The sequence below is a fragment of the Miniopterus natalensis genome, chromosome 10 (genome assembly GCF_054644295.1).
Source record: "Miniopterus natalensis isolate mMinNat1 chromosome 10, mMinNat1.hap1, whole genome shotgun sequence".
In the NCBI taxonomy this organism is placed as follows: Eukaryota; Metazoa; Chordata; class Mammalia; order Chiroptera; family Miniopteridae; genus Miniopterus; species Miniopterus natalensis.
Genome location: NC_142090.1, coordinates 23,420,410 through 23,435,087, shown reverse-complemented (window position 1 = coordinate 23,435,087; position 14,678 = coordinate 23,420,410). Strand labels below are relative to the sequence as shown.

The 14,678-nt window shown below is 35.7% G+C and overlaps 1 protein-coding gene across 1 annotated transcript in view; it reads left to right on the top strand.

Annotated features, from left to right (window-relative positions):
- Window positions 1-14,678, top strand: part of KCND2 (potassium voltage-gated channel subfamily D member 2) — a 481,036-nt gene that overhangs the window by 461,699 nt on the left and 4,659 nt on the right. The window contains exons 3-4 of the mRNA XM_016196919.2: window positions 8,353-8,448; window positions 11,633-11,725. Coding sequence (XP_016052405.2) covers window positions 8,353-8,448; window positions 11,633-11,725 — 189 coding nt within the window. The remainder of the gene's footprint in view (window positions 1-8,352; window positions 8,449-11,632; window positions 11,726-14,678) is intronic.

Sequence of the window (14,678 nt, the reverse complement as noted above, 5' to 3'; positions counted from 1 at the left end):
TGATCCCAGTACACAAGGTGTCCTGTTAAAGGGCACCAAAATGTGTCTTGGTTATTTTACAAAATTGACACAGGAGGCAGGAGAAATCTGATCACTTGTAGCTAAGTTCTATTCCTGGCCCAACAGTTTACTGTTTCTCTGAACTTCACACCAGTTAATTAATCCCTCTAAAAGTAAGCAGGGTACATACTCCTCTGCAAAATGGGGAAAACAATACCTACCTCACATTAAGACTGAGATTATATGCAAGTGTATATAAATCTATATAAGCTTTCCATAACATTAACACTTTAAATATTTACTAATGGCTTACTGTGTGCCAGGTGCTGGTTTAATGTTTTTCAAAAAATAATTGTTAAAACCTTTCAAGTGTAGGAGTTAATTACCAAAATTATTCCTAGTTTGTGAGAATCCTAATGTACTCAGAAATTGAGAAATTTTAAGGTCATATACCTAATAAATTGGAAAACCATCATTTAGTTCAATCCAAGCCAATGTGGCTCCCATGTTCATTAAACACAATGGTAGACTGCCTCTAAAAAGAACTGGCTAAATGTTAGTACACTTCCCTTCACCATTCTTTTGTCAAAATAATCACCTTGAGAGTCAGGACCCTTGTTGCTTAGAATTAATTTTGGAAATTTTTCTTTGTAATTTCCTCAGATCTATGGTGCTAGATTTTCAGTATTCTTCACAGACACAATATCTTTTTCTTTTAAGGTTGGATTCACTTTTTTTTAATATCCAAGAAACATGTATAACCATGACCAAGGTAGGTGCACAACCTGGGTAATGTAGAATAACCATAAAATATCATGAGAGATTTTCTTGCACCAGTTCATAATTGAATGTGTAGGTAACTCCAGAACAGGATTTTAAATATGCATTTGAACTATGTCAATCTCTTTAGTAAAGTATAAAATGTCATAAAGTAACTCTTTAGAAAGTTCAAGTTAATAAGTACAATCACATAGCGTATTGTTCAGAGAACTTGTTCATGTCCATTGTCAGAGGTCCTCTTCCTCTACAAAAGAATCATTCTTTAAGCTTTATAGTTTCTTGATTTACAGAATCTCTCTCTCCTTTTTTAAAAGTATCTAAACTTTAACTAATTATTGTAGAGCATAATAATAAATAGTAGTTCAGTTACCATGAATATGTAGACTTGATAATCCAGTATACAGTGAGGGTTGAAAAAAAGAAGGCACCCTCTGGACAGTTATAGTCTCATTCAGGGCACAGTTTTGGCCAGAAGAGATGGAGGAATTTCTACCAGAGACTTTCCTACACCTCAACCATGACTCTGGCCACACTTTAAAAACTCTCTATTGAGCACACAAGTATATTGTTTACAATAACAAAAATATTACAAAAATCTTAGCTCCCCAGTACCCATCAATCTTCATTCTCAAAATTCCTTCTTTAATATAAGAACTAACTATAAATATTTTTTTCATTGCCATAAAAAGCTATCTCTATGAAAACTGTAGGAACTACAAATCTGATTTTCAAATAAACCAATCTCCAAAATATACAAACTTTTTTCAAACTTTGCCATCTGTAACAAGCAAATCAACAAAGGAAATCCTATATTTTATAAGCTTTTTTGCCTACAGAAATTTAAGATGGAAAAAATTTTAAATGTGATGTAAGTAAGTACACCAAATTGAAAAGCATGTTTTATGAAGGTTTTCCGGTGTTTTTAAAATATCCCCTATTTCTCAGTGCTGCCATAAAGCAATGAATTTTACATATCATGACTACTAAAAATATTGGCTATATAAAGCCAAATATAATAACCTGGTATAAATAGTCTGTGACCAATAAACTGAGAATAGTTATCTAAGAAAGAGCAGTGAATATGGAACTAAATAGGTTACCAAGGCATACTTCCTATATTCCTTCCCAGGAGATGAAAACAAAAACAGAATCAATATTCATTAGGCCAAGATAGTTTAGATTTATCTGGAACTGGGTGATTTGACAAATACCAAAGGTATGCAAAAATAACCGTCTAATTTAGCCAAGCAAGGAGTCCAGTCCATTTAGTAAAACATCAGTCAAGCAGAATAATAAGTAATATTGCAAAATGTTTTTTTAGATAGGGTTTTGAGGTGTTTGGTCCCATTGCAAACTCCAAGCTCAAGAAAAAACATTAGATATACACAATATGCATTTGAGAATGTTCCCGTCTTCCTAAGGGATACTTTCCCTCTTCTAGATTTTTTCCACTAGCAAGTATTCTTCTTGTTTTCACTACCTGTTCCTACCCTTTAAAGGGAATGCATCATTTACCCCATTTCTATCACTCCTTGATAAACTCTTAACAAAACACTGACATGTGAGTGAATGCAGGTTAAACCTGTAACATCTTTCCCCTACCCTTATAGTTAATTGTATTTTAATAGACTTATTTATTCACTCAGTTATTCAATAAACATTTATTAAATAGAATATATTAGCCAAAGTGAAGCTAAGCTGATACAGTGACAGGTGGCAGGGTTGATATTTTGAAGCAAAGAGCCTACCCTGTATTAAAATTCAAATCACACCTCTTAATCATCTGCATACTTACAAAGCTAACTGGTGAGTAATTATCATGCATAATAGTAATAATAATTATAATTTAATAATGATAATAGCAACAACAACCACCCTCTCTAGAGTTTCTAGTATGTCCCAGGTGTTTTATATCTGTTATTTATAATTTCACAATTAACTTGCAAAGGAAGTGTTATTATTTCTATTTTACAGATTACTTGCTTGCATTCACATACCTATTGATTAAAATCTAAAACAAGAAAATTCTGGCATTATTAGAACTATGAATCTTTAGGGATTTTCCTATAGATAATTCTAAATACAGTGAGAAGCTTGAAATCAATGAGCCAATTGATGTACAGACAATGTATTATGTAAATGAATTATTTTACTTTTCACATGAAGATGTTGACTTTGACACACAAAAATATATTATCAATATTCAATCTACTATTTATCATACTCTGCTATGGTGGTTCTCAAACTTTAGATTCATTGGGATCATTGGAAGAGCTTGTTCAAATACAAATTGCTGGACTCTACCCCCAAAGCATCTGATTTAGTAGTTTTGGACGACAGCCTGGAAATTTGCATTTCCAACAAGTTCCCAAATGATGCTGACACTGCTGATCAGGAGACCACACTTTGAGAACCATTGCCTATACATTCAGCAAAGTAAAAACAGTGAAAGAAGGAACAGTGAGGTCTTATTCACCTTTACATGCCCTCCATTCTTAGAGTAGAGTGGGCAATACTAGGACCAACTGAAAATAGTATTGGGAAGCATGATTTTGTCCCTGATGCCTGCTTACATCCTGTTTCAGTTCTCCCCTCTTTCTACATCCAGTCCTCTTGCTGCTCTCTCATTCCACTGACCTTTCCTCTGAGCCTTCCAGTGTCCCTTCCACTGGCCTAAATCCCAGCACCACTTCTGTCCAGCCCTGCCATCTCCAAGATGAACAACTTTAGAGCTGGAAATCTTACACTTTCTCCCACTGACTTCCTTCCTCTCTTTCTTTTATTATTATTTGGCACAAACTTGTCTCATTTCTAGGGTTTTCCTTAACAAATGGTAAGATTCCAATAAAATCCTTAAACTAAATTTTTAAAAGCTGACAAAGCTTAATGTGCTACTTCCACATGAGACATTTTATTAAACTTTAAATGAAAGTTACAAACATAAATACAATTTCCTGAATAAAATATACAGAAAGTATGTGGTCTGATATTTGAGAAGTAAAGAATTGCCCCAGATTACAAGGGAGAAAGCCTTCTCTATCTCACAAGGCTGCCTAAGATACCTTTATTTTTCAAAAGTATTGAAAACATTTTGTGATTTGATAAGAAGATAGTGTAATATAATGTCTTTCAATCTACATCATACCTCACTTAGAAGATGAAACCCATTTAAAGAAGTTGCTGTCTCAATGGTTTAAGACTTATGCATCTTTTTCTGATTGGCATCCCGGCCTCTGTTCCAGAGAATACATTGTAGAGTCTATATAATGTTATTTGGTGCAATTGAAAAAACAATCAACTTGCTAAAAAGTACTGCACACTAGCCTTTGGATGCTCCACAATAAAAGGACTTCATGCCAAATTAGTTTGAGAACAATTGCATACTATATCCCCCTTTCATCTTCACAATGAAGATCCACAATGTGATTTGTTGGGAGAAATCCAAATTCAAGGAAACCTGCTTAACCTCTCAGCATTTCCCAAACTTTCTTGATCACAGAACCAGTTAACTTCATTTAGTTTTTACCTATAACAGTTATTAGTTTTATGGAATTAACTTTGAGAAACCCCCAAGTTTAGAGAATTAAGAAAAATAAATAAATTTATGAAGAATTGGGATGCATAGTGAAAATGAGCTTATAAGACAAACAATTTTTTCCCAACACCATCAATATTTCTCAAGGCAGATAAGGAATTTGAAAATAACTGCAAAGCTATTTTTTATACTGACAATATAAGCCTTATTTTTAATTAAATTTTGGCAGCCTCCTATTTTTCATATAGGCTTAATATTTACTGAAACCTTCCTCTAATTCCATAATATTTTCTAGTACTTGACCATGCAAAGAAGCTGTATTTCCTACAAGGCTGAGGGTAGCTGGCTGGAAGGAATACAGTTCCTCTTACTAGTGAAAATGGTATTCTTTTAACCTCCCAATTACACAGCCAGAGTTGCCAAGACTGTCATACTGAGTGGATCAGAAGTAAAGTGATTTTCTAAAATAGCTTTGTAAAAGAATTTCTCTCAATTACCTGCTGGAAACAAAGATATAATCACAGGTCATAAAGGCTAGCATTCAACAGATATTTGATGTGGTGCTCCACAAGAACAATTAAACCAATAACCCAAAATGAAAGAAAACTGGTAATTGAAATTGAGATGGGAGGTGTGTTTTTTTTTCTAGCACAGTACATGACTTAGAAAAATGGCTATTCTGTCTCTAACATAACTGCTTCTTTTTCCCTAAGCATTAGAACTACTTCTATGGTAGTGGTTACCACTATATATAGGCTTTCCATGAGAAAGATATTTCATTTTCCTTTTGGTTAATCTATATGCCCCCTTTATGAAAGGCATGATGTGCCTAATACATCTGCTAAATGCAGAGAGAATGACATAGGTAAGATTAGTAACTATGATATAGAAACTAGTAACTATGATGATATATAATTGCAATCAGTAATTGCAGAAAGAGAGAGACAAAGAGGAGGATGAGGGAAGGAAGGAAGGAAGGAAGGAAGGAAGGAAGGAAGGAAGGAAGGAAGGAAGGAAGGAAGGAAGGAAGGAAGGAAGGAGGCAGGCAGAAGAGAGGGAGGGAGGGATGAAGGGAGGAAGGGAGGAAGGGAAGCAAACAAAGCATTGATTGTTCCAGGAATCCAATGAGACTTAAAGGCTGACATTTCAACAATAACCCTTTTTCTGAAAACGAAATGTGTATTTAACTTACTTATTTCTGAATTTCTACTGTCAATTCTAAGTTATTTCCAAATATGCGTCATTTGCTATTGTTTTGTTGAGCCTGGCCTGCAATCCTGGTTAGCAGCATGGCTCTGAAGTTAAGCATTTTCTAACTTCCAACTTCTTTGTGTAGATTGTTTCAGTATTTTAGGTGATGCAAACATTATACTGTCAACAATGAGAAAAAGTTGCCTATTTTTCCCATCACTTATAAATATGATCTTGGTACAAAGTTTTATTTTAACCTGGAATCAGCACACAAGAAGAATAAATTCATGGAGAAAGAGAGGAGTAAAGTTGAAGCCAGATGATATATTAAATGCTATTTTGAGAACTTCAGACATCTCAGTGTTACTTTTAAATGCTGTGGGTGAGAGGTCATCTAGGTACAACAACTTTGGAGTAAGTTTGGTAAAACCTATCAAACAAAACACACACACACACATACACACATCTTGGTCGAGGGATAATTCAGCTTCAAGAAATTTGTTTTGCTGACAAACTGATTATGATATTTAAAACAGGCAGCATTGCTTGTAGTAGCAAATGACACTAAAAATCAATTGTAGTTGCCTGGCTAAATAAATGATGCTTCATTCATACAGTGGTATATTATACATCTATAAACAAGTGAGGTGGATCTAGATATGTAGATATGGAAGGAGTTGTAAGCTGTATTAAATGTGATGAGGGTGAAAAGAAATGAGTGTAAAAGTGTGAAAAATACTCTCCCAAGTAAAATGTATGTGTATATACATCTACACATACTTGCTTTTATATGCCTAGAAAACTGGCAAGATTCTCTAGAAATATTGTCAGTGGTTGCCTCTGAAGCATAAAAGTGAGGTAGCTCCAAGGGTCCAGAGAGACTGACTTTTTTTCATGCATGTTTGTAGTATTAAATTCTTTGTCACATGTATGTATTCATTTTCCATTTTTAAAATCTAGATAATTTTTAAATTGTTATTAAAAGGAATGTTCCATGGCTAGAAACTAAAGATGGTATGGGGGGAGAAAGGGAGTTTTTATTAGATAATTTTACAAAAAAGTTTTTATCCAAGATATCCCAGTTGCTTCTTTACACACACATGCTAGATACATGTCATATAAATGGAATGGTCACCAAAACAGTGCTCTCCAGGAAGTGAAAATCAGATTCATTCCATGCCAGTCTGGAGCAGACATATGACAGCAGTTCTAGAGCAGAATGAAAACCTGGAAATCTGGCTCAACTGTCAGTTTGCTCAACAATATCACATTGATGATCTTTCTGTCAATGTGAACAATTCACTGACCACCCAAAACCCTCTAAATTGAAGAGCATTCTCTATACATAAATGCTTTAAAAATTAAAAATAATCTTATGAGTCTCTCCAGTGAGGAGCACTATGAGTGAAATTTAAGAGTGAAATAGAAATCAGATGAGCATGTTTTTGTGTGGACCTGTGCCATTAAGAAGTGGAGAAATTTAGGAATTTTTTTAGAAGCCCCTATTGTTCAGCTTGGGTTCTACATTGGCCAATAGAGCAAATTGATTGGAAAAAAAAGTTTATATTTGAGGGCATGGATGCAACTAAATACTTTTCTGTATTTTGTTTTTTGCTTTTTTAAGGGATGGAGAGAGGAAGAAAGAAAAAGAATGGCAATTGGTTTCTGAAACCTAATTACTAATTTTTAAAAGGACATATAATTTAAATGAAAAGAGTTGGAAGCTGTTTTGCTGGGTCTTTATTTCATTAAGTTACTCAGATTGGGATAATTGAAAATATAAGTAAAGTAATACAGCTATTTTTCTCTTAACACAATTGACAGAAGCAATAATGAAATAACTTGATCTTACTGTAAAGACTTAATTACAATCCTTAAATGCATAACCCAGCTCCAAAGTAGTTAATTGATCTTGCTGATCTGGTAACTAAAATAAAGCACTCATATTGTTACCAGGCTGATTCTGCTCTCAGGGTTGGTCCTGCTGGGCATAGTCCAGGACCTTTCCCAAGTCAAGCATTACATTCAGGTTCTTGACTCATTCCGGAAAAATTTCAAGACATGAGTGTAGGTGAAAGTGATGGTAAATTTATTAAAGTTTAGGGCAGTGAGGCAAAGAAAGGACCCCTGGAGATAGGATTGGGGGTACTTCCAGGACAGGCTGCCACTGCCCATTGCTCCCCTGGGTGCAGGTCTTGTTGGGACCCTTAGATCTTAGAATAGAAGAAACAAAGTACACACCTGAGGAAAAGGGGGTGTGGATGTGCTCGGAGAAGTACACAGTGGCATCTTTTGTCCTGAGTGTTTTATCTATTTTCTATAGGTGGGAATTTTAGGGGAGGTCCCAGGGGAAGATCTCAAAAGAATATTCATTACATTTCTGGGTGTGTTGTTTAATATGCTGATGTGTTAAAATGAGCATATAATGGAGTCTGGGGTCATTTTCTAGTCATTTTTACCTTTATGTTGGATTAGTCTGGCTTTAATTGGTTTCTGTTATCTACCTCCCTGACTATGGTGATTTATACCATCTGCTTTTAGACATCTTCAGTTAGGGAGATAGGGTCTCATGATTTATTGCTGAGCTGTTCTGACAGTTTGTTTAGCCATTTGTGTGTTTGTTCAGTCGTTTGTCTCAGTTTCCTCATTCCACTTGCCAGGGAATTTTCCGACTTTCTTACTAACCTGCCTCAATATGATGAAAATTTAATTGTCAATAGTTACAGAAGCTGGCATATTTTTAAACATACGTATGCTGACATTGGAATTATACAAGAGTATACACACTGTTTTAAGAATACAATTCATTAAGTATTAACAGGACATTCATTTTTCTTCTCCTATAGAAAGCCAGACTTGCCAGGATACGGGCAGCCAAAAGCGGGAGTGCAAATGCTTACATGCAAAGTAAACGGAATGGTTTACTCAGTAATCAACTGCAGGTATGGTCAAGCACCTCACTATTTTAATGCTCAATTTATTGATGTAATATTGATTAATTTCTACTTAACCACATAATTTTATTGTGGGTAGTTATGAAAATGGTTACTAAAACAACGAAAGTGTCATTTTTTAATAACCTCTCCCTACAGTCTTATTGATGGTAGCAGATTAGAAACTGGTCTATTAAATATTGCCAGTGAATCATGATTCTCATTTGTGATTGGGCAAGATTTTTAGACACTCTGATGTAAACGCAGTGTGATGTTGTGATTTCTAATAAGGAATATATGTATATTTGGTTCTTCCTACTTCTAAGTTCCTAGAATTTCCTAACGGAGGAGAGTTTAAAAGGTGCCTTTTGTTATGTTAATGAGGTGACTTCTGGAGCTCATCTAAGGTTGGGAGCTGGTTATCAGTGGAACCAACTAAGTGATTGGAAGGTTAGAACTTTCAATCCCACCCCACAACCTCCTCGGAATGGAGAAGGATCAGAGATTGAGTTCAACACCAATGGCCAATGGTTTATTTAATTTATCATGCCTAGGTAATGAAGCTTCCACAAAAACTCAAAAGAAGGGAGTTTGGAGAGCTTTCTGGTTAGTGAACAGGTAGAGATTTTTGTTGCCAGTGGAAATGGGGTCCTCTCATGGAGTCACAAAAAATGCATTTCCAAGGACCCACATATGGGAGGATGAGATGTAGTGGTAAGATTTATTGGAATAGAAATAGAAGGTTGCCTCAGGTTTCTGGTGTCTCATCTCCATTCATCCCACTGTGGGGTGAAAAAAGTCCAGCCTTGTATTTTCATCAAGCCCAGAAGAAAGTCCAGAGTCCAAAAATTGTGTGCCATTGGCTTAGTCCATGACAAAGTTTACTCTAGCTCAGCTTTTGTCCCTGCCCAGCTAGTGAAGCTTCTATTCCCTGTGGAACTTCAGCTGGTGCTGCATTATTGTATCCAGGCTTGCAGCTGAAGACAACACTTGGAGCCTACACTTGGAGCCTACACTTGGAGCTCCCCGGCTGATGTGCCCCAGGCAGCTGCTAGCCCACGTGGCTGCTATGGAGAGAGAGAGCACATGAACACATGAACACATGAACCCACAAATGTGTGTTACCCTGAGGAGAGAGTGCTAAGAGAGAAAAAGAGAGAGCACTTGCCTTTGTGAAGCTTGGATTATATTATATCAGGCTTGGGAAGCACCAGGTGCTCTTTCAAAATAACTAATCAATCCTTTGTGGACTTATGCTGGGTCCTCCTCCTTTCCAATCCATTTCCTAGATCTTTCAGGTTCTCTGTCCCTTGTCCAATTAAATTCTTTTCCCAGGCTAGGCTCTGCCCCATCTTAGTTTTTACTGCACATACTTCATAGTGGAAGGACCTCTCCTTGGACCATCTTGGCTTCTACTGAGCATGTGTCCAGCAAGGAAATTTCTCCTTTATTGATTTATTACTCCCCCCTTAGTCTGGGAAAGTGGGCTGGTTGTACCCTGAGGAGATTGGAAAGCTGGTCCTTCCTCCCAACACAAGAAACGGAGGAGTGTTAATCCCTTTGGTGGTAAAACTCTGTGATCCCCAGTGGTGTCTGAAACTGTCACTTCCAGACTTAATCAGGTTTATTTGATTCAGCTCTCTAGTTTATTAGGCATGATGTCTGGTTCAGCTCCCTAGTTGATTAGGCTTCTTAATATCTTATTCCCTTTGCTCCCTTCTTTTATTAATATCTAACTAATTACGTTAACAATTTGAGAAGGTGACATACTCAGAGAGCATGGAAGCCCCTCACCCCTTTCACATACCTTGCCTTATGCATCTCTTCCATTTGACTGTTCCTAAATCATATTATATCCTTTTATAATAAACCATTAATCTAGTAAATAAAATGTTTCTCTGAGTTCTGTGAGCTGCTCCAGCAAACTAATCAAATTCAGGGAGCAGATTGTGGGAATCTCTGATTTATAGCCAGTTGGTAAGAAGCACAGGTAACTATTCCACTTGCAATTGACATCTGAAGTTCAAGGGAAGGGTCACTAGAACCTCTCCAATCTATAGCCAGATGGTCAGAAGCACAGGTGATAATTTATGATTGCAACTGGAATCTCACGGAGGGAGAGGGAGAGCAGTTTTGTAAGACTGGGCCCTCAACCTGTGTAAAGTGATGCTATCTCCAGGTAGATAGTTTCCAAATTGAGTTGACTTGTAGATACCCACTAGTGTTCACAGCATTTCATTGTTTGATGGTGTTGGAGATAACCTTGGCCACTTTGGAGGTGAGTTTAGAACTCTTTTTACATGAGAAAGATAAAAAATGCTCAATGACTTAAATACCCAATTATTTTTTATTTCAAAATTACTTATCTACCTTAAAGTTCATTTGAGTGGGAGTAGGGGATGAGATGAGGTCTCCTTTTATTTTTTTAAAAAAGTTATTTTAATCCTTACTCAAGGATATTTTTTTCCATTGCATTTCAGAGAGAGTGAAAGAGAGAGAGAGAGAAACTTGATGTGAGAAAGACACATGATTGGTCGCCTCCCACTTGTGCCCTGACTGGGGTCACGGATTGAGACTGCAACCAAGGTACATGCCCTTGACCAGAATCGAACCTGATACCCTTCAGTACTCAGGCTGATGCTCTAACCACTGGGCAAAAACAGCTAGAGCTCCTTTTACTTTTTAATAGAGAGAGAACACCATGTAGTGTTATAGAAGTCACACAGTATGAAATACAATTTGAGAAGCCACTTATAACTCAAAACTTTCTTTTTATAGTTAGGATTCCAATCATCTTTACTTACAAAATAGTTTTTATTTAGGTGAGCACGATACCATTTTCAGGATTATTTAAGTAGTAGATTAAATTTTACTATCCAAAATTAATGGCTATCAGGTTTTCAAAGATAGTTGGTAGTTGAATGAGTAGAAAAAATTTAAGTTTTCTGTTCAGGGAGACAAATCTAAAAGGCCAGACTGCTAATTTGAAAAGAAAAAAAAAAATGCAAATAATGATTATCAAACTTAAAAGCAACTGCTTGGTTGTCCTTTTCTAACTAAAAATAATAATAATAATAAAATGTTGCCACTTAATTTCAGGAAATAGGCCAGATTTCTCTATGGAAATGTGCAGTTGATGTTCTCATTGTTTGCAAATAAAATAGAAAACACTCTGTCCTCTCTGTGTTCACAGTCCTCTGAGGATGAGCAGGCTTTTGTCAGCAAATCCGGCTCCAGCTTTGAAACCCAGCACCACCACCTGCTTCACTGCCTGGAAAAAACGACGGTAAGGAACCAGCATAACTGCCTGCCCTAATACTCACAGTAATCCCATTTGCTTCTGTGAATACTCAATCCTTCCAGGCAGGATTTTACTGCCTGCATTACTGGAAAATATAATAAAAGACAAAAACAACCCACAATATTTGAAATTACTCTGAAAGACTATATTGTGACATTTCAGTTTGGAAAGTATTTTAGAGACTTATTAAAATGTTTTTATCCTTAGTTGTTATCTTCACTCTAGTCTAAAATACTAGTTTAATGCAGATGGAGAGTAGTTTTCTAATAGCCAACTGCAAGTCCTATAAAACATCATTTTACCCTGATTCTAAAACTGCTAATTAAACAGGAAAAAAAATAATGAAGTTCAAGTCTTCCTGACATCTGGACTAAGGGAATATCAATAGCAATAATAAAAAATAGAGAATGAATAAATATAAGCATTTCTTTCACTCACAGGTATAATGAACACAGATAGATAATAAAATTATCTGTTTTTATAAGAAAAAATATGGTGTTTAATCAGTGTCATGACCCTTTGACTGAGGATTGAGTGTTCATTTCTCCATTGGCTCCCAATTAGACCTCCTCTTTAACAAACACACCCATTCTCTAGCTAACTTGTCAAAAGACGTCACAGTGTGTGACCACAGAGCAGAACAAAACTTTCACCGTATTTGGATCAAGTCGTCTCACTCACTCACCAGAGATGCATATTTGTATTCTCAGTTCCAACATATCGCCCATACATTTATTCATCTACTTTCATTTACCTATATAATAATTCAACAAATATGTACTACGTGCCCACCATGTACCACACAGTGAGACAAGACTGTAGATATGCCAGGAAGTCAGGTGTGGTCTCTGCCCCCATCAACCTCTACGTGTTGAACAAAACACAGATATTACTAGAGAACAGCAATGAGCAGCAAAGCAACAACTGGCCACAGTGATTGGAGCAAAGAGGGTGGAACCATAGGGTAAAGGATCAGGAAAGGCTTCCTGGAGGAACCTGAGTTGAAACCCACTGGATGACTAAGAGTAAGCTAGGTGAAGAAATAAAGGGGCTAAAATGTGATGTAACCTGAGGAAGGCTAGAATTTGATCTAAGAGGACATTGAGGATAGTAGGAAGGAGAGAGTGTAGCATAGCACAAGAGGAGACAGAGAGAAAGGCAGTAACTAGAAATGCTAGGTTTTTGAGGCATGTGAAAAATTTGGATCTTCATCTGAAATGGAAAATTATTTGAGGCTTTAAACAGGGAAATTATAGGACTGTAGCTGCATTTTAAATAAAATTATGGACAGGTCTATAACTTACTAAGATAATTCTTTGAAATTTAAATAATAATAGAAGGTATTTATGACTATCTTTTCATTTAATTTTTTTTACTATTTTGCCATTTAGGGCTTTTTCAATCAAAAAATATTTAATACCAATCAGTATAGTTTAAGTTGAGCTACCTACAAAAATATATGGTAACCAGCAGCAGAATGACTTCTTCCAGTCACTGAAAAGATAAATTAAAATCTCACACATTATAAATTTTATTATGTGTGTGAAATGTGCATTACAAGAGAAGAAAACAATATGAATCCTTAGTGAACTATATTTTTCTATAAAATTTAATATTTAACATAAAATTCTATCTTATCTGAACACATTTTTCTCTGGACTTTCAATTGTAGCATGTTAAATTTCATTTACTTCAAAATGCTTGTCTCAGCAAAGAAATGACAAAATGAGTAACTAAAACAATCTATTTCCTATTAGCCAGTGAATTGCTTCAATTGTTTTGCTAATGTTTAAGATGAGAGATAGTTAAGTGGAATTCTGCATGTGCAAAGTCTCCCATTATAAAACTATTCCCACCAACACAAAGAAAAAAATGGTAATTGAAATAATTTTTAGTAGCTAGGACCAAAAATGCTTTTCCTTATATTACTGAGGTAAAAGTCTTCCATAAGCATTTTAGGAGATAATTATTTCATTTTTAAAGCAAATTTTACATTGTGTTTCTCTAAGATGTAGTATATGAAATGATGTCCATCACTATTTGCTTCTTGGCTAGAAGGACTCTAAACACAGCTAGAGATTCTGAATATGAAATCCAACACAGTGGGTTGGGATGCCTGTCACCTCTTGAGCCAGTTAAGCAGAGACAGGGTTGAATTGTATATGAGCATTTATTCCAGTAATGCTGGCAAAATGGGAGAGCATCAGGATTTGTCCACATAAAATCTGCTTTAACCCACCCCCCATAAGCCGGTTCCTTATATTGGGTAGCAGGACAAAGATTACATGGGGAAGTGAGCAAAGAGGAATAAGAATGGGTATAATGGTTTATAGGTTACAAAAATTTCAGGTTGGAGGTTGCAAAAGGGTGGGATGTCTCTAGGTCCCTTATGTTTCTAAAACAAGGTTGTTAATCTTTCCATGATCATAGACAATAAAGGAGAATGGATCACGTTCTGATTGTCCTGGGGCATACAACTCCCAACCAGGTTAGAATGCACTTCCTTTAGTTAGAACAGAACAATCATAGTTAACAGAACATGATTGATATTTCTTATAACTATAGCTAAAATCATGGTTAACAGAGCATGACTAATATTTCTTCCCCCAAAAGATACACCTACTGCTGTATCACAGAGATAAGAAAGGAGACCTGAAAAGTTCGGTGCTAACCCCCTCTTCAGGGTCAAACATAAAGTGACACATTTTGCAGATAAATATATTGTATTTATTTAACTAATAAGTCATATTTTTTTCTCTACTGAGAATGTTATAGGAACATCTAAAGAAATGTGAAGTGTCCTAGGTACCTTATTTTCTAGTTTAAAAATGTTTTCAATTCCATGTGAAAATAATTGCTTTTATATAACAGGCAATCTAACTTGGATTAAAATAGTCTCTTTCTCATAATTTCAATCTGTTTAAAAATAAATCAATGT